The sequence below is a fragment of the Temnothorax americanus genome, unplaced genomic scaffold, assembly GCF_048541705.1.
Source record: "Temnothorax americanus isolate GAGA-0224 unplaced genomic scaffold, ASM4854170v1 Scaffold30, whole genome shotgun sequence".
Taxonomy (NCBI): Eukaryota; Metazoa; Arthropoda; class Insecta; order Hymenoptera; family Formicidae; genus Temnothorax; species Temnothorax americanus.
Genome location: NW_027509443.1, coordinates 1,303,765 through 1,331,515, shown reverse-complemented (window position 1 = coordinate 1,331,515; position 27,751 = coordinate 1,303,765). Strand labels below are relative to the sequence as shown.

Genomic DNA, 27,751 nt, shown 5'->3' with positions numbered 1-27,751 from the left:
AAATCTAATAGAATACAAAAGCTTAAAGAAATTTAAAAAACGTTTATAAAATTAATCGATCTTGGAGCAATATTAATTACATGGAATATAGAAAATAAAAGAAAATCGAAAACAATTAGCCCGCAAAAAATTGGAAAACGAATGGGTCATTAATCTAAAGTTAACCAATTTGTTTAAAAAATTCGATTAAAGTTAATCAATTAGATTAAAGTTAACCAACTCGTGATTTTCTGGTTTGCTTTCTCGAGGAAAAAGAGCCCCGCGTATCTCGCCCCTCTGCCCACAACACCCGCTGTGAATCATCACGATATAAGGAACCATGTCGGCCAGGTGGTCTACTCCGCGTTAACGCTATTTGCGCGCGCGCGCGCTATACTCCGTCACCCTGACCTTTGACCGGTAAGCTCCTGCCGGCTCTTACACCGTGTCTCGATATAGCGTTTAACAAATCGTGCCTTTACAGCTTTTCGGTCGCGATCGCTGCCCCCGCGTTCCTCTTTGACGTCGATGCGCGCCATATTCACCGGCTGTCGCGCCTGAACGTCGATCCCATCTGGTCTATTTTGCGCATCGCCCTGATAGCCCACCCTCCTTCTGTTACCTCGAGGAAGTTCTGTTCCACGCAATACCCTATTGCTAATAATATAATCGGAAATTGGTATAATTTTTGGTACAAAAATTTAACGAGTTCAGATTCTCATACGAAACTTCCTTGCATGTGAAAAGTTAATTTCTATATGATAATGAAAACGTAACATAGCTATCGAAAGACATATCTCTCCCCTTTAAACATATACAGTATGGAATTTGGGCTCTACAAAAGTAACAATTTCGGATCTCTATCTAGAATTTGAAAAACATTAACAATCTCCGGCCGGCTATTGCGATTTCGATGTAACTCACTTCTTGATGCTGGTGAATCATAGTGTATCGCGAGCCTCTCGAAGAGCGATGAATCTTGCGATTTATTCCTAGAGCTGAGAGTTAGAGGTGCTCGAAAATATATATTCCACCGCTCATTGTCTCCTTCGATCGGTCAATTCGGAGTGGACGAAAAAGAGGGTGCATGCACGGAAGAGAAAGAGAGAGAGAGAGAGAGAGAGAGAGAAGGGGAACGCAAGTGCCGGCTCCGAACCGCTATGCCGCTTCCGTTGAAGACCATACCTGACTGGTATTGTCGGTGACCATCGCGACTATAGTGGCTGGGCCAGGAAAAGCGCCCTTCAAGCGCTCGGGGGAGCCCGCCGTCGACCGTACGCACGCACGAGACGCTCGTTTCTCCTTTCAACACCGACCGCGCGCGTTACACCACCATTTGTGCACAACGTCCCTCGGGGGTGCGCACGGTAACGCCAGGAAGAGAAAGCGTTAGGCGGTAGGAGCCGCCCTGCGGGAAACACGCAACGGCGCAGAATCGAGCGACAACGATCTCGCATATAGAAGGAACACCACACGGGGGTGGCTTGCACCCGGGGGGTGGTTTTGCCGGCTCACTCGCACCCTCCTTGAGAGGCACATGCGTCGTCCCCGTCTTCCCGTCTCGCCGGTGTCCCTCTCGCGCCCTTCTACGACTCGCGCGCATTGTTCCCGCTTTCTCTCTTACTCCGTCGTATTGCGTTGTGCCCGTTGTTTTAGCAGTAAAAACATTTTTACTTTACTTCTTACATCTCCTTCCCTTTGCTTTTGTTGCTACTTTTGGAACCTTGACAGATCGGCACTTTGAATTGCTGTAGGATATGCATATTGCGTTCTATATATGAGATTCATTGTATTTTCTATATAAGTATATTTTATTTTAAAAAAGCTATCTTTCGATATCTATATTTTTTAATTAACACTAGAACTCGCGGATATTAATTTTTATTTTTATTTATTTCTACCGAAGAAATCTTATATATAGAAAAGAAAACAAATTAATAAAATTAATCATCTATGTAATTTTAATAAAAATCAGGGAAAATTTTCAGAAATTAAGATGTTTTAAAAATGAGTATACTAAATTATTAAAAAATGTCAAACGGGTTTATTTAATTTATTAAACTGATATAAAAATATATATTAAGAGAAACACAAAAGGAATTTAATTTGTGTCTGCTAGCTGCTCTGTAAAAAATAAATTGTTCAATCTCCCTTTAATAAAAATCGAAATAGTTTCTCGATGTATTTCACTTTTTGCTTTTTTTTAGGTATTTTATTCTAAAACACAATAAGCCTCCTCTCATCCCTCCTCACGTTTCTCATTTTATCCTATCATCGCTACGTCCGACCTTTTCCTCCGATCTGGTGTGCGTGCATGTGCGATGTGCGCTATACGGAACAGTTTATAGAGACGTTATAAGGGTGCGATACGTTCGCTGTATGTAGAATCACCATTGAGCTTGAATTACCGGCGGGGAAGGTGGAAAGAAAGAAAGAAAGGTTCTGCGAAGGAAACCGTACCGGCGAGTCCGGCGACGATAGCGCGCACACCTTCTCGCGTGCAAGGATATAAGAGGGTTGCGAGGATTGCGTGTACAAGTGAGAGAGATGCATTTCGTATTCGAGCCGCCACGTGCAATCACACGTACCATCCATGCCCGGGGTTATTTTTCTTTCAATCGGGGAATGTAAAGACACGTGGCCGAATATACACGAGATTGAACTGGAAGAAAATTGCTACTCAACGCAAAATATCTTCTTAAGCCATGGAAGCTCGAAATAATGTCGCACACGTGCGAAAAATTCGTAGAATTTTTAAAGGAAAAGTTGCGAAACATAAAAACTTGATACATGAGAAATGGAGCCAAGTATATACTATAACAAGAATTATACACAGAAAAAAAAAGTGCCTCAAATCAACATTGATATACTCGTATAATATATATGTACGCAAAAATATGTATATAATCTTAAAATGAGACTATATTGCGTTAAACGAAAAAAACTCGCTTGAATGAAGTCATTATAGTTGAACGAAGTTTTTATATAGTTCAACCAAGAAAAAAAAGTTGAAACAAAAAGTTGAAATTGTTATAAAAAGATTATACATAGTATATTACTACGTATATATGAGTATATCAGTATTGATTTGATACTTCTTTTTTTCTGTGTAATATAAATAGAAGATAATCAAATAATATTATAATTTGAGGACATATTATACTTAACTTTTTTAGTTAACGACTCTAATCACATATTTTTAATTTAAGATTTAAGCGATGAATTCGAAAATAATTTTACACCATTGATCGTAGATTAATAAATTTGTAAATCACTCTTAAGGGGATCCTAAAGTGAAGGCTGATGAACTTCCTCGACGTCGGTAATGTCAACATTTTTAATCCTGTTTTCTATGTCATATATGTATATCTATATCTGTCCTTGTCTAACGAGAGGCATCTGTCCTTGTTTCGATTGCTGCGCCCTGCGCCATCTCTCGCTACACGCAATGTCAACCTGAATGTGCTTTTGCACATATGAAAGTTTATTTAAACTAATCTTTTTTTCTAGGCTTTCAATAATCTTAGATCTAATTGCACGATATTGTTCTTAAATGTTGTCCCTAGGTCATGCCGGTCTAATTTTGTGGATATTTATTGTGGAATTTTTGTACAAAGCAAATATATTGTCGTCACGTATACCAAAAATTAACAAAAATATTAATTTTTTCTCGTTTTCGATATAACGTCGACCACCATGACCTAGATTTTGATGCCTACTTTAATTCTAGACAAGAATTTTGCATTTCTATAAAGCCACGTAAAAGATTAGTGCTAAGAAAAAAAGCCGCGGCGGTATTACAGACGGCTTTTTTTCTCTTATTATATCTTCAACATTTGCAAAAAAACGATATATTAATTCTACATCGGATATTGTTTAATAAAATTGTTTGACACATCCAAAAATGACGCATTCGCATTTTATGGATGTCATTAAATTAACATTAGATATCGCCAATCAATTAATTAATGCCAAATAATCTAAAGCAATTATATAACTATGTTGACGGATCTCACTACAGATTATATTATTTACTCGAAGTTATAATAACTTTTCGCTTGAGTAAGTCATCGCACTTGAAAGAGCGCGATGACTTTAAAAAATAATTTCAGCGTCATTACGATAAACGGTATAACGTCAACGTCCTAAATCGCATCTTGAGAGAAATAAGCAGCATGTGTCGTTGCACATATAGCGATCAATAAAATCTTTACAGCCGAGCTTGTGTGGCCGCAAGTAGGAAGAACAACGTTATGTATGTATGCGCGTCACCCCGTCGCATACATCCCTCGATACAACCTTGCACTCGCGTGACTTCATCCAAGGCCGCGACCCCCCGACTCCAGCATGCTGCCACACTTCTCGTACCCTTAATTCTCTTGCGCACCAATCGGCTGTGAGATTTCACGGATACATAAAGGTTCTGCCCTTATTATCGCGTCTAGCAATATTTTTTTCTGTGCAACATTGTTGACAATAATTCTTGATCGAATTGCTGTCAACTTATAAGAGTTAAATTATTTTTATTATTTTCATGTTATATATGTGCATTGTGCATGCTTGTGAGTATAAAAAGATATTGTAAATTTTGTTATATATACATACATAATAAGAAATTTATCGTATAATTTTGCCGAGTTGACAGTCGATTGACTGAAAATTATTGTTAATAATTTTGACGAATAAAAATTATCATTACCTCTGAAAAAAGGAAATTAAAACGCGATGAGATAAAAGATACTTGTGCATAAAGCCCTTATTTTGAAAATTGCCAAACTGTGTTGCAGAAATAATATTTGATTTGTAAAAAGCCAAGCACGAAACACAAATAACTTTTTCTCTCAAAAATAGCAAACATCGAAATAAAATAATAATAATGATTCAGCGAAGTTATAGCGGCAAAAATGCTGACACAATATTCAACAACTACTTTTTTGAACATTATACACAAGTAACAGTTTATCCGAATACTCTGACAAATTATTTCTAAAAATAGTGTCGAGCTATCGCTTACTGGACAGGGTCCAATAATCACCAAGAGCGAAGCTTGATGATAGCAAAATAACAGCTGATTCGGTCATTTAATATTTATTTATTAATTTTACACTGTTAATCTACGTATTTGTCATAAAAATAGAAGTTAATCTTACCAGTAATCGATGTAGCTGTACAATATATACTACATTTGGACATGTTTAAAACAATTACTGCAAAGTATATTAATCGGTATACCAAACCTGTTTATTTTATAACGACGTTAATAAACATCTTGAAGCTACAGGGAATTGTTATATAAAATGTTTAATTTCAAGATTTTTCGCATACACAACAGGGAATTTGAAAAGGAATAAGTTGACGCGGGAAAAGATATTGTAAGAGCGACGGATATTAATTGGGGTACGCATCTTTACCTGAAGTCTAATGATCGGTGGGAATGCGTCTTCTTTCGTCATTACTAAATAATAAACTGTATATTCTCTTTGACAAACTCTACGTACACGCACGCTCTGTAAGCACCATGCTGAAGACGTAGACTGCCGGATATTAATAGAGTTCTATGTTATTTTTGTTAAACTCCTATATGTCATGCCTTTGTTAAGTAACCGCAAGTTTTGCATTAATATTCGAAGCTAGTACATCCTGCGAATTTACAAATGTAATGGTTACACCGAAAGAAACATGTATTTTTCCTACTATGTGTATATATATATATATATATGCTATATATTACTGATCACTATTCAAAATTAATAATAATTAATTCAGTAATTTGTTACTTATAAACAATGATTTTATTTATTATAAAATCGGCTGGAGCAAATTTTTTCATAAAACGTATATTTGTAAAAAAAATTATGGATTTATCGGATTGTGTGAATATATTTTCATATTTTATATAAATAAAGAAAAACGAATATTTATGTAGAAAAATAGATTCTCTAGCGTAGTCTTAAATTATTGACATCTTTATTTTAGATTGTATTTATTATTTTTTAAATATGTCTATTGTATTAGCAATAACATGAGAATAATGTTTTTGACAATATTCTGACAATAGTATTTCATACAATCTACCTTTGTTACTTCAAATATTTTGCATATATTAAAGCATGTCCTGAAAAAAATTTTATTTAAAAAGCATAACACAATCAACAACATTCTATACTATTCAAAATTATAAAGGCACATTTATGAAAGGTACTGGATCTGTATATTATCTCTATTGCAACATTATATAATACATATTGTTGTAAAGGATTGGATAACTTTAATAACAAAGAGTCTAATTTAATATTCATTTGTAAATTGTTATTATATTTGTTATTATATTTACACAAAATAAATATTAATTAATAATTCCACCAGAAACTGATCGAGAAACTCGGAGTAAGGGCGGTTACGTGATGCCACCATTTTGGTGGAATATACAACATTTCTCCGGGCTTTAAGTAAAAAGTCATACCCCTGGCTTCGCGAAAGTTTGGCCATTTGTCATAATCTGGCCTTACAGGATCTACTTGTGCAGTATTATTAAGTAATCTAGTGTCATAAGGATACAAGTTATCTGTTTCGGCCGGAGAATATAAAATAACTCTTTTGTAGCCGAATACCTGAAAAATAAAAGTAACGACACTAATTACAATATGCAAAATGTAGCATAAAATTAATAAAAAATCTTTAATATTTTATTGCAGCAATTTTCAATGTAAATATCTCTTTACCTGAGAAAGCAGATTATTTTTTGGATCAAAGTGCAAAGGCGACACTGTATTAGCGGGTCCGAACCAGGCATTTATATCAACTTCTGAGGATTCCGCATCCTTCTCCTTACTATCCGTAAAGCAGCAATACTCTGGTACTTCAAAATCCTCTTTCAACTCTGGTATCTAAGATCGATTTAAAAATCGCATTTTTATACGGCAAATTGCATCAAGTGCAGAGAATTAATACCTGTTCAAATAATTGATGCTGTGCTAAGTAACCAACTTCGCTATTATTTTCAATAACGTGCTTTTGTAAAAATTCAGAAAAATTAACAAGATGCTGTGTCCAATCTTCTTCAGTATAACGGGATCCAATTTCAATCGGCACTGTCCGAGATCCCGCGATCTTATTCAAATAGTTAGGATTTTTCCATAACGTTAATGCTTTCCAATGATTTATACAACCTAGTGAAACGTATAAAATTAATATTTCATATTTCTCTACAGTATTTTAAAGCATATGTGAGATTGCTAAATATTTATGCTATTCAGGCTAAAATAAAATTCTGAACTTTGTCACGATACAGATTATCGTGATCGATACCTGTTAGTACAGCCGGTAATTTCGGCTTGAAAATTTTATTGTAAAATGTTTGCATCGAAGGCTTTTCGAAATATCTCTCCGGGCAGTTAGAGATTAAATAGTTAGTAGTTCCCTCATGATCAATTGAAATATCTTCCATATTTATAGCATTAGATTCTTCTAATAAAATTTGAAAAATAAAATCGATTTTAATGCAATGTTTAAATCATTCAAAAAATTTAATTAAATAATTTAAATAAATTAATAATTTAATATTATATTATTAATATATAAATATTTTTATATAAATATTCTTACCAGCACAATAATTGTTCAGCTTCGTAGCATTAGCTGTCAATAAATTTGGCATACTGGAAAGAGGCGCGCCCAACAGAATGCCTCTATCAATTTGGTTAATAATATTCTTCAATGCACTCTTCTTCTTTTCTTTATCAGCATAACTTTCAACATTTATTTTGCACTGAAGCTCTAATAATACAGCCTAAATGCATCAAGTGCAATTCCAAATCAAAATTTATATAATCAGTAAAAGTTTTTGAAAATTAACATAAAGGTAAACTTACTGTACATTAATCAATAATATTTTATACCTTTACAATAACACACAGAGAATAACAATATCTGTATTCTATTGGAACATCTTTCCAGGAGCCTGAGTTCAGTACCTCCCATGTGCGATCTAAACAAGCTTCCAGCCTTGTTATTGAAGCATTTATCCATTTTTCTGAAGTTCTTATAAAGGAAACAAAATTGATAGTTATATATTAAATATTTATATTGAATATATATTATGCATGCTACTCTTATTATTTAAAACAATAAGTTTCATAAATGGATATAAACGATTTACAGAGCTATATGTGAAACTCCTACTTTAACAGTTGCATGTTATAACTAGTATGTGTTTAATTTGATTAAATAATGTAAGATTATATGGGTGTACTTCAAACTAATTCATGCGACAAAATTGATAAGGCTTTAATGTGATAAACATATTTGAAATAATATTGTGTTCTTAATATTTAGAAATTAATATTTACAATTGTTTATCAGATGTTTGTAGCACGTTGATTATAGATGTCAAATGTAGTTTTATTTCAATAGGTATATTCTCCAATTCTTTTGTTAACAATTCCCAGGAAACCGTTATCATACAGTCGTTGAAAGTCATATTATCTGTAAATTACTTTAGGTATATAATTATTAATATAAAATATTATACTGTAAAAAATCTTTACTCATAAAAAAATGCTTCTGCCATATACAGGTTTACTTAAATACGCCCACTGTACAATAACATAATCAGCTAAATAATACAATATCTTTCCCGTTAGTGAGAAAGTTTTAACTCTACAGAAACTCTCTATAAATACAATAACGCTTTCTGTGACGAACAGGACTTTAAACAAAAATGCTATGACACACAAAGGTACGCAGGTGCCAGGACCATTGCATAAAATAAGCTTTGGACGTTCTCTCCATAGTATTGGAAGACAATTTAATGCGGCAAATACAGTGGTCCAAATTGACGTGAGGTACGACTGCCGAACTTCCCGACTTCTATAAATTTCCACGATTTTGTAATCTTTATTGCTACCCTCTAGATCTCTAACTTTCTCCGCACTAAGTTTATCTGTCCGAGCGTGAATGTACACTCTGGGCGAATAATTCTCAATGCTCAAGTGTTTAACAATTCGCAGCATTTCGGCCGTATGTCCACCGGATCCTAATATTATCATTGTTTTAGTTGGACAAGACTTTTCTCTGGGCTTATTGCCTTTGATAAATATCAGATAACACGCTCTTGCAAGTATCAATATACAGGCAAATGCGAAGAAGATAAAACATTCTTTCGCGTACATCTTTCCGTTTTGTTACCTGAAAAGAGTATTATAAAATAAAATATATATCATAAACGTGTACAAAAGGGTTAAATTACATCAATAACAATCCTCACTAACCCCAAGAATTTTGCGTCTCGGCGCGTCACTGGAATTACTGAAAAAAAGCAAGAGATTATAGGTTAGGTTTGTTCTGTGTGATTCTAAAGGGTGCGGTTACATGGGCTGAGGTCGCGTTCAGCAGACCAAGCCGCTCAGTAGCGGTCGAACATGATTGGCTCTTACTTTTAGAACCAACCAATCGACGCAGAGTGTTGATAAGACGAACTCAACAGTTGTGTCTGCTGAACGCGTTCATTTTCCGCGTTTCACATTACGTTTACACGTACACTTATTTCAAAAAAAAACTTGAAAAACTTGAAACTTGAAATAATTGAAACTTATTTCAATCAAAATCCAAACACTTTGTCAAGCATTATAAAGCTGATAGAAAAGCGTAAAAATAATCTTAAAGAGGCCGTATTTATTTTTACAAACCGATTTGGGAAAATGAAAGAGACCAATTGATCTGATCAATCAAAAATATCAAATGTGACGCAAGATATATAATTATCTGCATAATTTTTCTGATAGTATTTTTAGGATTTCTTATTACCGTTTTGTAAGTAACGTTTGTTTCACTTTTAGTTGCTTTTAATACGTCTTAATATTTTTCGAGTTCAACGAGTCCTGAGCTGAGCGTTGAATAGCGGCCGAAGAGGACGACCACGACGGCTCGCGCCGCCATGGAAGCCTCGCAGCAAGGAAGATCCGCGGGAGGCCAAGGCACGGGACCGAGCTCAGATCCCCGAGACTGGCGCAAGAACGCCGATCGGTTCACCTCGCCCAGGCCTGGCACGTGAAATAATGGCGTCGCTTTTTAATATTTAGTATTTTATTAATAGACTGGAAGTTACTGATAAAATTATCTACGACATATTACTGTTGTGTAATTAACAAATTATTTATATAGTATTATAGATTTGATGTTGTTTAATATCCTTCGTAAAATATTGTTTATAAACGCACTAAAGGTACGATTTATTACATTTGATATAGAGCGAATACATTTTTTAAATTGAATATATAATAATACTTTTTGTAGACATTATGTAATAGTATTATTTGCTAATAGAATACTTAAATTTCAATATAAATTTGTATTATAATCGTTGATAGACTTTGAAGAAAAGACATGAAATAATAGCGTCGTTTTGTAATAAAAAGCTATATTTCTAAACAGTAGTTATTATTATCTGTAGAATAAACATTGTATTTTCTGTTGAATCTTCAAAATTTAATATTGTTCGACAATCATCTGCATTCTCCGACTCTACTGCACAACTAAATATCTCTTCCAATCTTCTTGAACGCCGGAAAATTAAATACAGTATCCAAAGTATTAAATCCAATTATAATATCGATATCCTTTTGTTGCTGTAATCGAATTTCCTGCGACTGGCGAACAATGTTCGGTGGCGGACTGCAAATTGTTGAACTTCTTGCCGTTTATGTGCAAGCATTGTCAGGCCACCTTCTGCAAAGAGCATTTCAATATGGTATCGCACGAGTGTTTAAAAACGGAGACCGCAAAATTCGTTGTAGGACAATCGGCAAGCTTCCTGTGCTCTAAGAAATCTTGCAAGGATGCGTCGTTGATCGAAATGCCTTGTATCAAGTGTAAGCGGCATTTTTGCGTGGCGCACAGGCATCACGGAGCTGAGTGAAACGGAGAAGACACAGAAACTGAAGAAATGGCAGATACCAAAGAAACAATTTGCAGAAACGAAAGCTATAGTAGATTAACAAATCGCGGACAGTTTGAGGAAACCCAAATATACAACACTGGCAAATAAAGTACTATTACATGTTATATATAAAACAGAAAATATATGTTTTAACGGAAAACGTAAGCATAGATGTGTATTATACAAAGAGTGACCGCAAAAATAGCCTCTTTTTTAACCCTTGAATTTAGATTTCTACTTACAAGTACTAAATGATAATCTATAATGAGTCATGAATCCTCAGAAAGTTTTAGATTTAGCTGGCTTTTTATTTTTAAGATATGGAGGGTCAAAGTTGTTGATTTCACCAACTTCACAGGCCTACAAAAGAGAAAAGTTGTTTACGCCATGGACTAGACCATGGTATTTCCATGTATTTTTGCCTGCTGAAACCGAATATGACCTCAGTTTTGCCCCTACACGTCAGGATTTTTTTCTACAGCCAAAAACAAGGTATTTTGCCCCTACAAAACACCTTGTTTTTGGTTGTAGAAAAAAAAACAAATTCTTACAGATCTGAAAGATTAAAAAGTGAATCTCCAAAGCTCGAGCCGCTTGTCCGGTCTGTAAATGAAGACACTGTCGATCGGCATCGACCTGGAGGGATTCACCTCAACCCATCGCCACTGTGTAATACGTGAAGAAGNNCCAGCTTCCACGAGGGTAATGAAGATGATGAAGAGAGGCGGTGGGCAGCAGGCAGCATGCGTAGTGATCGGCAGTGATATTAAATTTTATTGTGCTATTTAAACTTTTCTAATTTAAACATTACTTTATACATTATTAACAGATGATGGATCTTATAACAGACAGCACATCGCCGATCATGCGGACCATCATGATAACGGCATGGCTGGTATATTATTAATTATAACAATTATTATTTATATGATTATTTGTATAATTTATGTGATTGTTATATTTATCTAATTTATATGAATATTACGAATAACTGATGAATAACTAAAATCTCTCGTTGCAGTGTGGTATCACCACGTCGATAGCACACACACCGCAAGCTGGTAGGCTCAACACCCCGCGCGACGGAGAGTATGCGTTCACTCAGCTCGGCCAAGACATTCGGACGAACGGCGCTAACGACGACGACGACGACGACGACGGCAACGTTGGGGAGGACGACGCGACGGTGCACGAGACGGTGTTTGCTCGCTCGGACTCGCAAATCCACCCGTGCCGATAGCGAGCATCAACGCGGACGTTGGATGCGTTCGACGATCGAAGGAAGGTAAGTGGCCGTGGAAGGAAGAGGCAGTCATATATAGGTATGATTGCCTGATATACTCTATAAAAAGAAGAAAAATAAGCTCAATTTAATTATTTATAAACTTTTTCTATTTTGAATTTTACAAAGTAATTTACTCAAAGAGTAATATGTTTCAGGTACGGTGTCTTACCTGAGGTGAGAACTTCTCTTAATTATATATATAGGAGACCGATCATACATGACGACGGTAGTGGAAATTAAAAAAAGCATAAACTTTAAATTTAAAATTACCTCGGATAGCTTTTACCTTAGAACGCTCTCATTCAATATTAATTCATTCAATCATTCATTCATTCATTACGTTCATTCTATATTATAGTTTAATAATGTTTCTATATTTTAAAATATAGAAACATTATTAAACTATAATATAATATTTCATCGAGATTGTTCAAGCTACAATCATTCAATACCAAATTCATGCATAATCCATGGAAGGTCACATAGTATTAATACCGCGTGACACTTCCATGGTTGTCTAGCACCGCTCTTAATCTTTGGGGCATAGATTGCACTAAATTGTGGAATAGCGCGGGCCTTGCGCGGAAACCCTCCCACACATTAAGAACGTGTTGCTCAAGTTCCTCGCGTGTACGCCGAATTCTTGGATTCCACTCTTGAACAATTATGCCCTAAAGATTTTCGATCACATTCATATCCGGAGATTTGGCTGGCCAATCCAACGTCCTAAGGTTGGGTTGTGTGGCCAACCATTCCTGAACCAATCTCGATCGATGCACTCCTGAATTGTCTTGAACAAAATTGACACGAGGTACACCAGGAAATGTTTCCGCAACGTATGGCATCATATTAGTGCGCAATATGTTAACATACTCCTCACCGTTCATACGCGGTGTGGTGCGTACCAACGGTCCAGGGCCGCGCGAGGTCATGCACCCCCAAAACGCTAACGTGATGCGGCCACTTCGTTCGCGGAAATACACGTTATTCGCATCGTACCTTGTGCCTTTTGTTCTCCACAATGTCACACGTCCAGATTCATCCGTTGAGAATACCTTTTCATCAGAGAAAATAGTATTCTCCCATTCATTCTCCCAAGCCAAATGTTCAAAGGCAAAAGCCATCCGTTGGTCTTGGTGANTTTTGTGTTAAACGCTTGTTTTTGAGCAGGGATACGATGGTGATATCCCTGTTCTCGCCATCTACGCCGAACAATTTCCGCGGAACAATTCAAATTATGTTCCACTACCGTCTGTTGTGCTGACCGGAATCCATTCCCTTGCATCAAATTGCGGAGAAGTTCGTCGTCTTCAGCGGAAGTACATCGCGGTCGACCTGGTATCGGTCGTGGGTTCACGTGCCCTTCTACTCGCATTTGTTGCAGCACTCGATATACTGTACTCCTCTGCAATACGTTAAACGCATATTTTAATGATTAAATTAAATAATGCAATAGACGAGTTTAATGACGTGTAACTTATCTAAATAGAGAAGTACAGAATTATAAATGCATGGATACTTTACATTTACGTGACATATTCTTGAAACCTCTGTTACCGTCAATCCTGCATTTGTATATGCAAGTATTTCACCTCTAACACGTTGCGAAGTAGGACCAGGCATTTCAATATTGTATGTAATTTATATATACACAAATATTTAACGTTAAAAATGGTTAACTCGTCTCAGTTTAATAACGCAAACACGTTGTCAACATAAACAAGTTGTCAATTGTTATTATGTAGGGAGATACATCTGAAAATATCTGATACACATATCTGAAGATATCTCATTGACAACTTGTTTNTGAATTCCTCATGAAGGAGCGGGACCGAAAGTACTACGCCGTGTTTGATACTGCAACCTAAAATTAATACATTTTAACATTAGGTATATCAAGTATTCTCCCTGAATTATTTAAATTGAAAAAAAAAAAAAAATTTTTTACAAATAAGTTCGTTGTTGTTCGTTCGTAGTTTATTGCTTTGTCAAATTTTTGAAAGATAAATTAAATGATTCTTTTTTCTTTTTAAGATAATGGACCTTTATGAGGACTTTCACGTCACGCAGCTTCCATTGCTAGAAAGGAAAGTGCGTGGAGTTCAACAGGTCAGGGAATTTTCGGAAAATCTCGTTAAACCGTACAAACCTTAGCATTCTATGTAACAAATGTTTAATAACAATATAACTTTACACCTAATTCAAGATTTTATACACTTACAACATTGCGCGTTGGAAATTTGTATAAAAAAAGGTACATCTTTAATATAATGCTCGATTAAGATATTTGTTATTGCACGTGTTAATAAATTCAACGTTCAACATTCGCATGCACTTATATACTTGCAATATTTAATTTGTATAATACAAATAAGCTTAAATATATAGCGTTAACACTGCGATTTATTTATTTATATAATGAAACAAAATATATGCATATTGGAGACAGAATCAATAATTCAATTTTTCTTTGCCGTTATTAAAAATGTATTTATTAAATTACCGCAAGTTCTTTTCCAATTTGTGTGAAAGCACCTACCGCACGATCTATATCTTCGGTCGAGTGCGCTGCGCTAATCTGAACACGTATTCTTGCTTTATCTTTTGGTACCACGGGATAGCTGAATCCAATGACGTAAATTTCCTTTTCTGTAAAAAAAAAAAAAAAAAAAAAATCATTCTCGTGCAATATAATAGAATAAGTTGTAAAACTTTGATAATATATGGTAGGTGTTGTATATTTTATCATTGATAGTTTATTTCTTTAAAGATTTTATAATTTATATGAAAATAATATTCATACCCATCATTTTATCTGCAAATGTTGTTGCTAATTTTACATCACCCAACATAACACGACAAATAGGATGGTTATCGCCGCTGACAATGAATCCAGCTTTAGTCATCGCATTTCTGAAATGCTCGGTATTGCCTGCTAAACGATCCAAAAACTTTGTGCTGTCTGTTATAAGATCCATCATCTGTTAATAATGTATAAAGTAATGTTTAAATTAGAAAAGTTTAAATAGCACAATAAAATTTTAATATCACTGCCGATCACTACGCATGCTGCCTGCTGCCCACCGCCTCTCTTCATCATCTTCATTACCCTCGTGGAAGCTGGGCTTCTTCACGTATTACACAGTGGCGATGGGTTGAGGTGAATCCCTCCAGGTCGATGCCGATCGACAGTGTCTTCATTTACAGACCGGACAAGCGGCTCGAGCTTTGGAGATTCACTTTTTAATCTTTCAGATCTGTAAGAATTTGTTTTTTTTTCTACAACCAAAAACAAGGTGTTTTGTAGGGGCAAAATACCTTGTTTTTGGCTGTAGAAAAAAATCCTGACGTGTAGGGGCAAAACTGAGGTCATATTCGGTTTCAGCAGGCAAAAATACATGGAAATACCATGGTCTAGTCCATGGCGTAAACAACTTTTCTCTTTTTGTGGGCCTGTGAAGTTGGTGAAATCAACAACTTTGACCCTCCATATCTTAAAAATAAAAAGCCAGCTAAATCTAAAACTTTCTGAGGATTCATGACTCATTATAGATTATCATTTAGTACTTGTAAGTAGAAATCTAAATTCAAGGGTTAAAAAAGAGGCTATTTTTGCGGTCACTCTTTGTATAATACACATCTATGCTTACGTTTTCCGTTAAAACATATATTTTCTGTTTTATATATAACATGTAATAGTACTTTATTTGCCAGTGTTGTATATTTGGGTTTCCTCAAACTGTCCGCGATTTGTTAATCTACTATAGCTTTCGTTTCTGCAAATTGTTTCTTTGGTATCTGCCATTTCTTCAGTTTCTGTGTCTTCTCCGTTTCACTCAGCTCCGTGATGCCTGTGCGCCACGCAAAAATGCCGCTTACACTTGATACAAGGCATTTCGATCAACGACGCATCCTTGCAAGATTCCTTAGAGCACAGGAAGCTTGCCGATTGTCCTACAACGAATTTTGCGGTCTCCGTTTTTAAACACTCGTGCGATACCATATTGAAATGCTCTTTGCAGAAGGTGGCCTGACAATGCTTGCACATAAACGGCAAGAAGTTCAACAATTTGCAGTCCGCCACCGAACATTGTTCGCCAGTCGCAGGAAATTCGATTACAGCAACAAAAGGATATCGATATTATAATTGGATTTAATACTTTGGATACTGTATTTAATTTTCCGGCGTTCAAGAAGATTGGAAGAGATATTTAGTTGTGCAGTAGAGTCGGAGAATGCAGATGATTGTCGAACAATATTAAATTTTGAAGATTCAACAGAAAATACAATGTTTATTCTACAGATAATAATAACTACTGTTTAGAAATATAGCTTTTTATTACAAAACGACGCTATTATTTCATGTCTTTTCTTCAAAGTCTATCAACGATTATAATACAAATTTATATTGAAATTTAAGTATTCTATTAGCAAATAATACTATTACATAATGTCTACAAAAAGTATTATTATATATTCAATTTAAAAAATGTATTCGCTCTATATCAAATGTAATAAATCGTACCTTTAGTGCGTTTATAAACAATATTTTACGAAGGATATTAAACAACATCAAATCTATAATACTATATAAATAATTTGTTAATTACACAACAGTAATATGTCGTAGATAATTTTATCAGTAACTTCCAGTCTATTAATAAAATACTAAATATTAAAAAGCGACGCCATTATTTCACGTGCCAGGCCTGGGCGAGGTGAACCGATCGGCGTTCTTGCGCCAGTCTCGGGGATCTGAGCTCGGTCCCGTGCCTTGGCCTCCCGCGGATCTTCCTTGCTGCGAGGCTTCCATGGCGGCGCGAGCCGTCGTGGTCGTCCTCTTCGGCCGCTATTCAACGCTCAGCTCAGGACTCGTTGAACTCGAAAAATATTAAGACGTATTAGAAGTAATTAAAACTGAATAAAATGTTATTTACAAAACGGTAATAATAAATAAAAATAATATTATTAGAAAAATTATGCAGATAATTATATATCTTGCGTCACATTTGATATTTTTGATTGATCAGATCAATTGGTCTCTTTCATTTTCCCAAATCGGTTTGTAAAAATAAATACGGCCTCTTTAAGATTATTTTTACGCTTTTCTATCAGCTTTATAATGCTTGACAAAGTGTTTGGATTTTGATTGAAATAAGTTTCTGCGAATCTATTCGCCTTGGACAATTGTTCGTTAGAAAAAAATTCTGAATAATCCATAAAATAATTGTTCGCCAGTGATAAAATAATAAAACACGAAAATTTGTCGGCCTAACTGGCAATAATTTTAATATTAATACAACAACGTTTCGACCTCTACTTTGGGTCCTTATCAAATTATAAGTTATTTAGCAATGATTGAATTGCGCGTCAGGTTTTGAATCTTATTATCATCGTTAAACTATATGGTCAGGAAGTATAACACATAGCGAACATTAGATTCAAAACCTGACGCGCAATTCAATCATTGCTAAATAACTTATAACTTGATAAGGACCCAAAGTAGAGGTCGAAACGTTGTTGTATTAATATTAAAATTATTGCCAGTTAGGCTAACAAATTTTCATGTTTTATTNTGAATAATATATTTATTTATCGTTCAACCTGCAGGTGGTCGTGGGACTTTCCTTGGAAATGGTTCACGGAAGCCATAAATAGATGTATCCACTCATGCTCATCCACTTGTCAACATGCAGAAGAGTGTGCTATATACGTTTGCGCAAGGAGACAGTTCCTCGTTTCTTTATATTATCTGCAAAAATATATATGATGGTTACTATAGTCTGCATCTTTGTAAAGCAAATCATATCTGACTTATAATTATAAATATATTAGAATATTTATTGCAAAATAAAATTTTCTTTTATTCAAGTCCTTTTTGGCAAAATTCTACAACGCATAGAAATATATAACAAATCGTTTAGCTCATATTATATCTTAACTAGATAGACTTATCAAGCGTCGCGAAATATGTAAGAGAAATAATTTAAGACTTGAAAGTTCTTGAAATTACTCTATTTTTTAATTTAAATATTTTAATTCAAATAGACTTATTTATTTATTTAATTATTTATTTATTTATTTATTTATTTATTTATTTAAATTAAAATATCGTAAAAAGTGTACGTTATTTAAGATGTCTTGTTCCTACCTGTTATCAGATGTTACGCTGTAAGATGTCTTTTGCTGTGTATACACACCCTGTATGTGCTCTTTTGACAGCTGTCTTAATTTCTCACTTACAGCTCACTGCTGGTCACGGCCCGTCACGGCGACTCCCTAGACGCAGTGGCTCGCAGTCTCTAAATATTCGTGCGTTCCAAAACCCATCCCAAAAAAAGTGTTGCAACCTTTCCGTGAACGACTCTTACGTTTACGCGAGCGTTACTTCTGTAGTAACTTACGATAATGCTAAAACTCCATAGACGCGGAAACGCCGTGCGGTAAAGCGCATTGACCAATCAGAAGACTGCCGCAAGTCGCCTGCGGCAAAATCAAAATTTGTGATTGGTCAACGCACTCTGCCGCATGGCGTTTCCGCGTCTATGGAGTTTTAGCATAATTCCTTCGCGTAAACGGGATTTTGTAGTAACTTACAATAATTTACTCCGCGTAAACGAGTGATATATCGTAAGTTACTACAGAAGTAAAGCTCGCGTAAACGTAATAATCCTACATTTTTTCGCGTAACGCGTATCGCGTAACCAATAAATTACGACGTTTGACATTTCTGTTGGAACATTCTAAAAGAATGAACGTTATGATTGGTTCTTAGAAAGAGACGAAGAGTGAGTTTCCGAAACACATCCAATTTTGGGGACCAGGCATTAATGACGCCGTCTGTATGTACAACAGCCAATAGGAACAGAGAACAAGAACAGAGAGACCCTTTCTGAAAACAGACCGTTTTCACTGATTACACTATAGTTCAGAGTTTATCTTTTTCCTCCCAATGTGGAGTAAAAAAGATGAACTCTGAACTATAGCGTAACCAGTTCGACAATAGAAAACAGACCCAGAATTTCCGACCCAAAAACTGTCATTTTTAGCACTTTATAACTTCCTACTTGAGAGCGACGATTTTTACTTTTATATTCGTGTTCAACACGCTTAAAATACACAATAACACAATATTTAAAAACTTTTATAAGATTTTCTGTTTTTAAGAATATTTTGTTGATAATTAATATATATATAATTTATATGATATATATCCATTTCTATCAATGCAGATTAACTTTTAATTTCAGTTTAACTTCCTTTTTTATTTTTTTCTAATTTTTAGAACTAGAAAAGGATATAAAACGAGATTAAAGTCAATCTACATTGTAGATTACTGACCGTCGGTAAAATTGCCAAATGAACATAATTGCCGCCGCGTGTAAAATTCTTCGATCGAGTTTCCGGTCAAATGTATTCTCGCAATCTATGTCCTATAAGCTTCAGTCTTCTCACCACTTCACACACGCCATTGTCGCCATTTTTATTTATATATGTGTAGGACAACGGAGTAACGGAGTGCAACGGAGTACGAATACGGAGTGGATCAGAGTGGATTTGTGCGACAGATTTGTATAACAGCCGAGAGCTCGTCGGGGAGATGTGTCGCCTCGCAATATGTGTGTAATGCAAACTAGCGGTGCATGCAACCCGCGGCATTTTCGCGAACGTTCGGCGTGAGGGTGAGGGGCTATTCGTATTCGTGCGAACGCTCGACCGCGGTGGTCGGCCGTGAACACTGCAACGTTCTTCCCAGCACTCGTCTCGATAAAATGGACCATCGTCAAAAGGTAAGCCGCACCAACAAAACCGGTTTGAATGCGGTAACGAACGTGCATTGGGGGGAGAGCAACGTTTTCCTCGTTTACCTCGTCGACGGAGCTTTGAGGAAAATCGAAGCACTCCGATGAAATCTCGACAAAAACCCGAACCCTCGAGCGACAAAATAGAAATTGGTTCGATAGCGAGAAACAACCCGGTTATTCGCAATATTTTGCAACAATCTGTATATCCGCGCACGCTTCTCATACACTGTTAAATGTTAAACGAACTTTATCAATACCTTGAGTTAGATAACATTTTGTTATTTTTAATTAACCATGTATGTCAAAATTTATTATTTTAAAACAAAATATTATTTTAACTCCATATTAGTTTAGTCAAACGTTGTTTTAATTTTAACGACGTATTGAGTAGGAGCAGTAGTGACCTATAGGAATGGTTAAAAATTACTTAAATTGAGATATAATTTGACTCTGTGAATTCAACAGTGTACAGAATCTGCAATTGTGAATGATTAAAAAAAACCTAATATTGTTTTGTACTGCTCCTCTGCTATTTTACATGAAATTTCAACCATCATTTTTGCCTCACCAGATGGTTGTAGTTCCTCAACAATCAAAAGTCAAAATCGAGGACGATGACGACGAGGATGTAGAGGCGCTGAGATTGGCAGCGCTTAAGTCACTACGAACAAAAGATGCCACACATAAAAGGTCAGCGTTATCGCAGGTGCAGAAAGTACTACCGCAAATAACGCAATCATCCTGTTTCTCGTATAAAAATCAACGGCCTACGAAGAAGAATTACTATCACAATAGGGTGCAACAAAGGCAAAATGGCGTAAGCTTTCAATTTATATATTATTTATGATTAATCGCAACAATAATTTTACATGTAAATCCACAAAAAATTATTGTGTTTCTTGTTTTACAATATGTTAAAATGTATTTAAACAAACGTTCTGAGTTTTCAAAATATTGTGTACAAAGTTCACATTATCATGTAAATTTTGTGGATTTTTATAAACTTTATAATTTTTAAATCCATATTCTTAGCTCGACATCTTCAGTTGTACATCTGTATATTACATTTGCAGAACGTGTATTATCAGAGACATCCTAATCCGAACTTGATAGCGATAGTTCCTGTAGATGAACCTTCTCCACTTCAACAAGCCCAATTAACTTGTCCCATAGAAAAGACTGAGCCATCTGTAGAAACATGCCTTCAAGGTAAGCTTATATATTTTTACATAGATTGAAATAGACTATATTAAACAATAATGTTGATCAGTGTGCTTCTTTTTTTTCTTAAAAATAAAATAATTGTAATTGTATGTAATTTCAGAAGAATCAAAATTCCATCGTTTTAAAGATAGTGGGAGCGGTTCTGAAGAAGATGATACAAAGGAGCAGAAAAGCATTACGACCTCCATAAAGACAGAAGTTACAATAAAAAAGGAAGACGACGATTCAGTAAAAGTTGAATGTCAGGAGGAAACTACAGAGAGTCTGCAAAAGAATGGAAGTGATAACCAAGAAGAAGATGGTAATGATGATGATGACGATATACTCTTAATGGCTGATCTCGAGGAAGAAGATAGTTTAGAGCGTTTAATGGACGAGATGGAAAAGGAAATGAATGATGAAAATAAGTCGGAAAAAAAAGAGAAAAAATTGCATAAAGGTGAAGCTAAAAATACGGTGAAAGGTGATGAAGGAAGTAAAAATTTAGACCAGAAGACGACGAAACCAGAAGACAGCTATGGTAAGAAGGAAAGAAACAATGTTACTACCTCATCTCTGACTGCAATTATCAAGAACGACAGAAGATCTGTCTCTCCACACGTAACGAACCGAGTTAGTCAAAAGCGCCGATCGTTATCTCCAAGGTCACGATCACGGAAGAAATCGCCAAGAAGATCTCCTAGAAGATCTCCAATCAGGCAACTGAAAAAGTCTCCGAGGGAAACATCGACGAGATATAGATCGCCTCCGTTGTCACGATACTCCCCTAGATCTAGATCGCCCAGACTCTCACCACGTAGATCTCCAAACAGGACAACTACGAAAAGATCGCCGCTCAGAAAATTATCGCCGAGGGGCAGATCACCCAAACTTTCGTCGCACTCCAGATCGCCACGACCACTCAGATCGAGGTCACCAAGACGATCAAAATCTCCGAGGCCGCGTTCACCCAAAATATCGCGCTCTAGAACGCCACTATTGTCGAGATCAAGATCGCCAAGGTATTCACCGCTTAGATCTAGATCCAAATCACCTAGATTATCACCAAGAAGGGTGTCACCACGTCGATTACGGTCCAGATCCAGATCTCCCTTGCCTTCTCCTCGAAGAGGATCACCTCGCTTGCGTTCGCCGAAAGCATCACCACGTAGAACACCATCTCGATTGAGATCGCCGCGACTTTCACCGCGTAGGTCACCGTGGTCGTCCCCGAGACATTCACCTCGTCTCTCGCCACGACGAAAGCGATCCCCGAAATGGTCACCTAAGGAATTACCCAGAAAGCACGGTCCACGTTCTATCACTCCAGATAATCGAGATGGTTATATGAGAGAACCGTCTCCAATTTTCAAAGGTACAGCAACGCCAGAAATGCCCAGGACGAAATCAAAGCAAAAAGATGAAGTATATGAAAAACCAACAACGATGACGGAAATGCCGAAGGAATCTGTTAATACGATTAGTGATCCTGTGCTGGAGGCAAGGAGAAAGAAATTTGAGTCTACGCGGCCTATTGATCCTGTAAATGCCAATAAAAAGATTAAATTATCCAAAAAACATACCACGAATACGAAAGTGGAGCCTTCAGAAGGAACGGAAATTCAGTTGAGTGCTGCGAGAAGACCAAATAAAACTGTAGAGGAGTACGATGTTCAAGAGGTGGATTTATGTTTGGAAGAAGACTACGAACTTGAAGAGTGTGAAGAAGTGATGGAAAATACGTCGCCAAGCGCTTTTACAAGTACCATAAATACGTGCATGGATACAGAACCACAAAAAGCGGAGAAAGAAAAATCTTCGAAGAAAAAGAAGAAGCGCGATAAGGAGCTGTATCAAGTGGGAAAATTGAAGAACGAACTACCGCTTTCTGAACGCATTGGAAAGGACAAGAAATGTAAGAAACGTAAGGACATAGTCGCCGAACCGGACGTGGACACTATATTTGAAGATGTAACTATAGACGAAGAAGGAGATTTACGAACAGAACTTAGCAGAAGGCGCGCGGAGAGACTGAACAGAACAGTGCCGATTCAGTCCGCTAGATTGGTACAGTCAGCTTTTAAAGGTGTTGTTAGTGAGTAAGTAAAAACATGATATCATATTGTATCCTTATTTTCTCTTATAAATGTGTTACTTATTTTGTTTTTATGTTTCTTTATAGAGCTGTGAAAAATAATGCAAAAGCCAATCAGAGGCATGTCATGAATACTGATGAAAAACGTAAGTATTTATAAATATTTATAAATAAATGTACCTAGCATTAGTTTTATATTTCAATTAATTTCTTTTCCTTTCTTTTTCATGACCAAATTGTTTCTAATGATAAATGTTTCTTTTTCTATAGCTAATCAAAAGGAAGTTAGACGAGTTACCGTGCTGCATAGAGCATTAACTAAATTACATGATTCTGAAGGTATTTATATCTCCTTATGATGTATTAAATACAGAATTTTACAATTACAGATATAGAATTTTTACAAATTATAAATATAGAATTTTTTGTAAATTTTAACTTAAATACTGTTAATTATTTTGTTGTTGAAACAATTGTTCTATTTTTTGTACCTATATATATTTTTTTTTCTTCATACATTTATATACATATAAGGAAAAAATTTAGAAATATATGAAAAAAATGTATTTGAGAAAAATATAGTTATATTAAAAATAATATAAAATAAATTGTTTTACAAAATGGTCTTATTTTTTATTTACAGAAGAAAGTACTCTTGATTCGAAGGTACCTGTGCGTCTCAGATTGGGACTCAATAAGCAAGTGCAAGAGTCCAGAGAGTCCAAGGTTACACGAAAAGCAACTAAAAGACAGGGTCGTAAGGTAAAGCACAAAAGTCATTTGTCTCTAAAAGATTCTGAATATATGTTGTAGTGTAAATTATGGCTTTATATTTCCATTCTATATTTATAAGTAGTGTGATATTTTGTGATACTACCAAGCTAAGTATGTGACAGATGCATCTTGAAATATCGTTCATATATTTTTCTTGTTCATAATAGAATGATGAGAGATAAATTGAAAGATATTAAATAATGAAGTCTTCAAATCATTATGCTCTATAATTTGCATATTATAATTTTATGAACTAGAACGATGCAATCTGATATAATCTAAATAATAATTAACTGTTATAATTGAATTAATGAATTCAATTAACAAATAGAACTTATTAATGTATGCTTATTAATGGAAAAAATTACATTTTAATTGAGATTACTTTTGATTTATAATAGACAATATTTTTTCGTTAGAAACTATTATGAGTGGTATATTATCATAAAAAATAATTTATCAAGTTACATGAAATAAGTTGTATGTATGACATTATCTATACAAAACAATATTGTGTGCCTTTCGATAATAACGAGAGAATAATATAAATGCCGCGAGATAATTTGCATTATTGAATTTTGTTAAGAGAATGAAAAGCATGTTTTTGTGTAGATATAGATTTCGATAATAACACTATTGAGAAAGAGAAAGAGAGAGAGAAAGAGAGAGAGAGAGAGAGAGAGAGAGAGAGAGAGAGAGAGAGAGAGAGAGAGAGAAACAATTATGTGGAACTTTTTCCTAAAATGTTTTATATTTTAATATCGCGTTATTCTAAACTCCATAGAGAGTTTAGTAGAAAATAAAGATGATCTGTTTTTTGTTTAGGAATAAAATAAATACGCGTTCATCCGATTACATATTTGTATGAAGAGAGAAAAGCGGTTCATCTTATCGCTCATTATGTTGTCGGCACATAGGAAGATGCGCGGATTAACGGCTACGTTATCTCATTTGAAATGCTTGTGAAGTATTTCTGTTTTTCTTTTCAAGCATAAAGTACAATAACTTTGATAATACTTGAGAATCCAAATTTCGATATCTTACGATTTAGATGTACTCGATTATTTATCATTATACATTGCTTAGGAAAAGTTGATTACGTGTGAGTATATTAAATCATTTGTTGTGTTGAAGAATGTGTACATAATTTACTTTGGTCGCACACTTAATAAACAATAATAATCCCAAAGCTACCTTTTAAAAAACCTAAGCATATTTTACATGAAAATAATAATGTATAGGTGTATTTTAATTGTATATAGTGCTTAATACCGATTAAACTAATAAGAATGTGTAGTATAGCTTGTAAATTCGACTAATGATATATATTGCGGCACCAAATATCTTGTACAAAATATTATATTAACAGATGCAACTTGTTAAAATTTATTTGCTACGCGACGTTTAGTATGAAAGCAATTTTGACGTATGATGCAAACCGTAAGTGTTTAGATCTGATCTATGGTGTTTTATAAATCGATGTTACACTTTATTGTGTACATGTGCCCGTTCTATTTTACAATTAAGAAATTTATTGCGGTATTAAATTAACGGACAATATAACTGTGTTTTTTTACATCCATTTTATGCTGCATTTATACATATAAATGTAGTGTATTAGTTTTCAAAATTGTGTACACTAGATTTTCACATATTTAGCGGCAAATTACTGTAAATATTGTTGTTATATTTCTATTGTATCTTTGAGGAAGATACAATTATAGTTTACTTAATGTATCTTACATAACTGTATTTATAATTAACGGCCGCAAAATAATACGTACTATTGCTTTTAATTATATTTCTATATTAATAATTAGGACATAGTATGCATCATTACAATATATGTATAGCCAATATGCGTGAACCATTTTGGGTTATTGTGCAGCTATGTACATAAACTCAGTCTACTTCGAAAACGATGTTCGTATACCAAGCTGAATACCTCATAGTATCTATGAAGGTGTAAACGCTGCTTTTACGTCAATAAAAAAAAATATCACATTTATAAAAAATTTTTTCTCTAAAAATTTTCTATGAATACCGATAGAATCTGATATTAGATTTTTAGTATAAAAGAGTGATAATTACATGCGTGCCTTTATTTATATTTAATTAAAAAGATGTAAACATTTTTTTCATACGCTTAAATAGTGAACGCGTATACGTGCCAGCCAAAACAAACATTTTTATCATGCCATTTCATTTACACATCGTACATGTGTAAATCTGTGACATCAACTCTGAGAGTTGTATAGTATTTTTATAGCTAGAAATATAATGGAAGACTGAAAGGGAATTATATAAGCCTTAACCAGTGCATAAATGTCATGTGATACTTGGAGGGATTTTTGCAGTTTCCCTTACGCGTGTTTCGATTATCTTAGAATAACACAGACAGTTATGCGTAATATCTTTAACATTTAAAGGACGGACTATAAATAATGGTGATTATATTCATAGCATAATCCTGTGCATGCGAAAGTTTTTTCTCAAATATTTAAATATGACATACATACATTAGAAATATTTTATATGTATACCTATTACAAATTATATCTGTGAATAATTTACACGACATATATATTTATTTTAATGACATATTTTAAGATAACATTTTGCAGCCGTTATTTGCCACTTCAATTTTTAAACTTATGAAATTTAGAAGAAATGTTCACTATTACATGGCAATTATATTCAATTTCAACTTCTGTGTTATTCTGTGATACAGTTGCGATTAAATCACGATTCTAATTGTTAATAATTATTTAATTTATTAACTTAATTTTTGTCATAGGTAAATACAGATGGGTGTAATTTGTTAGTAAAGTTTTGATAATGTATATACTATATAATTGGATATTTATAACTTATTATTAATACCATAACTCTATAATTAGTTTTAGTTTATTAACATACTTTCTCTTTTGCATTTTGTTATCAATGACAATTCTAGATCATAATTACGAAAAATCGAAATCGAGATTATTAAACATTACTGACTTTATGTCTTTTTTTATTAGAAAAATTGTAATTTTATTTTGTGCACGATTTTTATACTTTAAGAGAAATTTGCTGCGTTATATTCTTATGTATTGCAGTAAGATTTTGTATATTATTTTATTATTGGAATGTTCAACTATCTGTAATTTACCGCGCGAACACTGTGTGTGTCTGTATGAATGTACCTATTTATATACCTAAGTATATTTGTATTTATACCTTCTTTACAAAGAAAAAAGAAGCAAGATTATCACATACTTCCTTAGACGTAGTGATATCAAGAACAAATATCAGTGAGGTGTGTTTCCTACGTCATTTAGAATTAATTGAATCTTTTATTTCAGAAAATACGGAATAAAATATTTTTTCAGCTACATTTGCCGACTATTTTTTTCTTGTACCAAAAGCACCTCGAGAGTTCCTGGTAGCCCTTATGTGTGTAACGTTAAGTCTTTTATCTCGTTGTGAATCGTACGATATTATATGACATTGAGTGAGCGGTATTACGCTTTATGAATATGTATAAGAAAAAGTTCCTTCCGAGTCAGTCACGCAAAATAGAAATGTAGAAGCTAAAGAACTGAAAATGTAAAGAATATTTGCGATGCTTAGAATATAACAGTGCGAGCGAACAGTGAGAATAGTTTCGTGTCAATTACAATCCATTGTGT

General features: G+C 34.6%; 4 protein-coding genes and 2 long non-coding RNA genes across 14 annotated transcripts in view; 2 read left to right on the top strand and 4 right to left on the bottom strand.

Annotated features, from left to right (window-relative positions):
• LOC143900749 (uncharacterized) overlaps nt 1–5,709 on the bottom strand; it is a 30,157-nt gene extending 24,448 nt beyond the window's left edge. For 2 of the 6 annotated variants that reach the window (XM_077412425.1, XM_077412426.1), the window contains exon 1: nt 5,391–5,707. In XM_077412425.1, coding sequence (XP_077268551.1) covers nt 5,391–5,432 — 42 coding nt within the window. In that variant the 5' untranslated portion in view covers nt 5,433–5,707. Of the gene's footprint in view, nt 1–903; nt 1,094–1,164; nt 1,597–5,390 lie in introns of those variants that run through there. The other 4 variants (XM_077412427.1, XM_077412422.1, XM_077412423.1 and 1 more) reach the window with 4 other exon arrangements.
• Nucleotides 5,710–6,266: 557 nt separating this feature from the next.
• LOC143900761 (bifunctional peptidase and arginyl-hydroxylase JMJD5) lies at nt 6,267–9,301 on the bottom strand. Of its 2 annotated transcripts, none has more exons than XM_077412454.1 (9): nt 9,249–9,301; nt 9,148–9,165; nt 8,328–8,463; nt 7,878–8,019; nt 7,585–7,768; nt 7,288–7,446; nt 6,931–7,148; nt 6,702–6,866; nt 6,267–6,590 (listed from the first exon to the last, which is right to left on the bottom strand). In XM_077412454.1, the coding sequence occupies exons 3-9, from the start codon at nt 8,456–8,458 to the stop codon at nt 6,330–6,332; spliced, it is 1,260 nt and encodes a 419-aa protein (XP_077268580.1). In that variant the 5' UTR covers nt 8,459–8,463; nt 9,148–9,165; nt 9,249–9,301; the 3' UTR covers nt 6,267–6,329. The 2 variants fall into 2 exon arrangements, with proteins under 2 accessions (XP_077268580.1, XP_077268581.1); XM_077412455.1 differs by having other exon boundaries at nt 8,328–8,473; nt 9,249–9,285.
• A 4,708-nt stretch (nt 9,302–14,009) lies between these two features.
• Nucleotides 14,010–14,842, top strand: LOC143900788 (uncharacterized). The gene is made up of 2 exons (XR_013257876.1): nt 14,010–14,090; nt 14,235–14,842. It is a non-coding gene; the product is annotated as an uncharacterized LOC143900788 (long non-coding RNA).
• LOC143900786 (2-amino-3-ketobutyrate coenzyme A ligase, mitochondrial-like) lies at nt 14,357–16,194 on the bottom strand. Its single transcript, XM_077412498.1, has 3 exons — nt 15,265–16,194; nt 15,004–15,181; nt 14,357–14,849 (listed from the first exon to the last, which is right to left on the bottom strand). The coding sequence occupies exons 1-3, from the start codon at nt 15,304–15,306 to the stop codon at nt 14,695–14,697; spliced, it is 375 nt and encodes a 124-aa protein (XP_077268624.1). The 5' UTR covers nt 15,307–16,194; the 3' UTR covers nt 14,357–14,694.
• A 583-nt stretch (nt 16,195–16,777) lies between these two features.
• LOC143900787 (uncharacterized) lies at nt 16,778–18,509 on the bottom strand. The gene is made up of 3 exons (XR_013257875.1): nt 18,352–18,509; nt 17,805–17,952; nt 16,778–17,080 (listed from the first exon to the last, which is right to left on the bottom strand). It is a non-coding gene; the product is annotated as an uncharacterized LOC143900787 (long non-coding RNA).
• Nucleotides 18,510–19,649: 1,140 nt separating this feature from the next.
• LOC143900753 (uncharacterized) lies at nt 19,650–27,456 on the top strand. Of its 3 annotated transcripts, XM_077412434.1 has the most exons (8): nt 19,652–19,990; nt 20,577–20,822; nt 21,079–21,214; nt 21,330–23,307; nt 23,391–23,449; nt 23,574–23,642; nt 23,947–24,065; nt 24,903–27,456. In XM_077412434.1, exons 1-8 carry the CDS (start codon nt 19,844–19,846, stop codon nt 24,906–24,908), a joined length of 2,760 nt encoding a protein of 919 aa, XP_077268560.1. In that variant the 5' UTR covers nt 19,652–19,843; the 3' UTR covers nt 24,909–27,456. The 3 variants fall into 3 exon arrangements, with proteins under 3 accessions (XP_077268559.1, XP_077268558.1, XP_077268560.1); XM_077412433.1 differs by having other exon boundaries at nt 19,650–19,990; nt 21,357–23,307; nt 23,947–27,456; XM_077412432.1 differs by having other exon boundaries at nt 19,651–19,990; nt 23,947–27,456.
• The last annotated feature ends 295 nt before the right edge of the window (nt 27,457–27,751 follow it).

Excerpts from the sequence above, each read along its gene's own strand:
- LOC143900761 (XM_077412454.1), bottom strand. The coding sequence starts at position 8,458 with ATGACTTTCAACGACTGTATGATAACGGTTTCCTGGGAATTGTTAACA. Across the intron at positions 7,769-7,877 it reads CTCTGTGTGTTATTGTAAAG|GCTGTATTATTAGAGCTTCA; the intron begins GTATAAAATATT and ends TGATGCATTTAG. Across the intron at positions 7,149-7,287 it reads ATTACCGGCTGTACTAACAG|GTTGTATAAATCATTGGAAA; the intron begins GTATCGATCACG and ends ACGTTTCACTAG.
- LOC143900786 (XM_077412498.1), bottom strand. The coding sequence starts at position 15,306 with ATGAAGATGATGAAGAGAGGCGGTGGGCAGCAGGCAGCATGC. Across the intron at positions 15,182-15,264 it reads GTGGGCAGCAGGCAGCATGC|ATGATGGATCTTATAACAGA; the intron begins GTAGTGATCGGC and ends CATTATTAACAG. Across the intron at positions 14,850-15,003 it reads ATTTGCAGATAAAATGATGG|AAAAGGAAATTTACGTCATT; the intron begins GTATGAATATTA and ends TTTTTTTTACAG.
- LOC143900753 (XM_077412432.1), top strand. The coding sequence starts at position 19,844 with ATGCAACCCGCGGCATTTTCGCGAACGTTCGGCGTGAGGGTGAGGGGC. Across the intron at positions 20,823-21,078 it reads TGCAACAAAGGCAAAATGGC|AACGTGTATTATCAGAGACA; the intron begins GTAAGCTTTCAA and ends TTACATTTGCAG. Across the intron at positions 23,450-23,573 it reads CATGAATACTGATGAAAAAC|CTAATCAAAAGGAAGTTAGA; the intron begins GTAAGTATTTAT and ends CTTTTTCTATAG.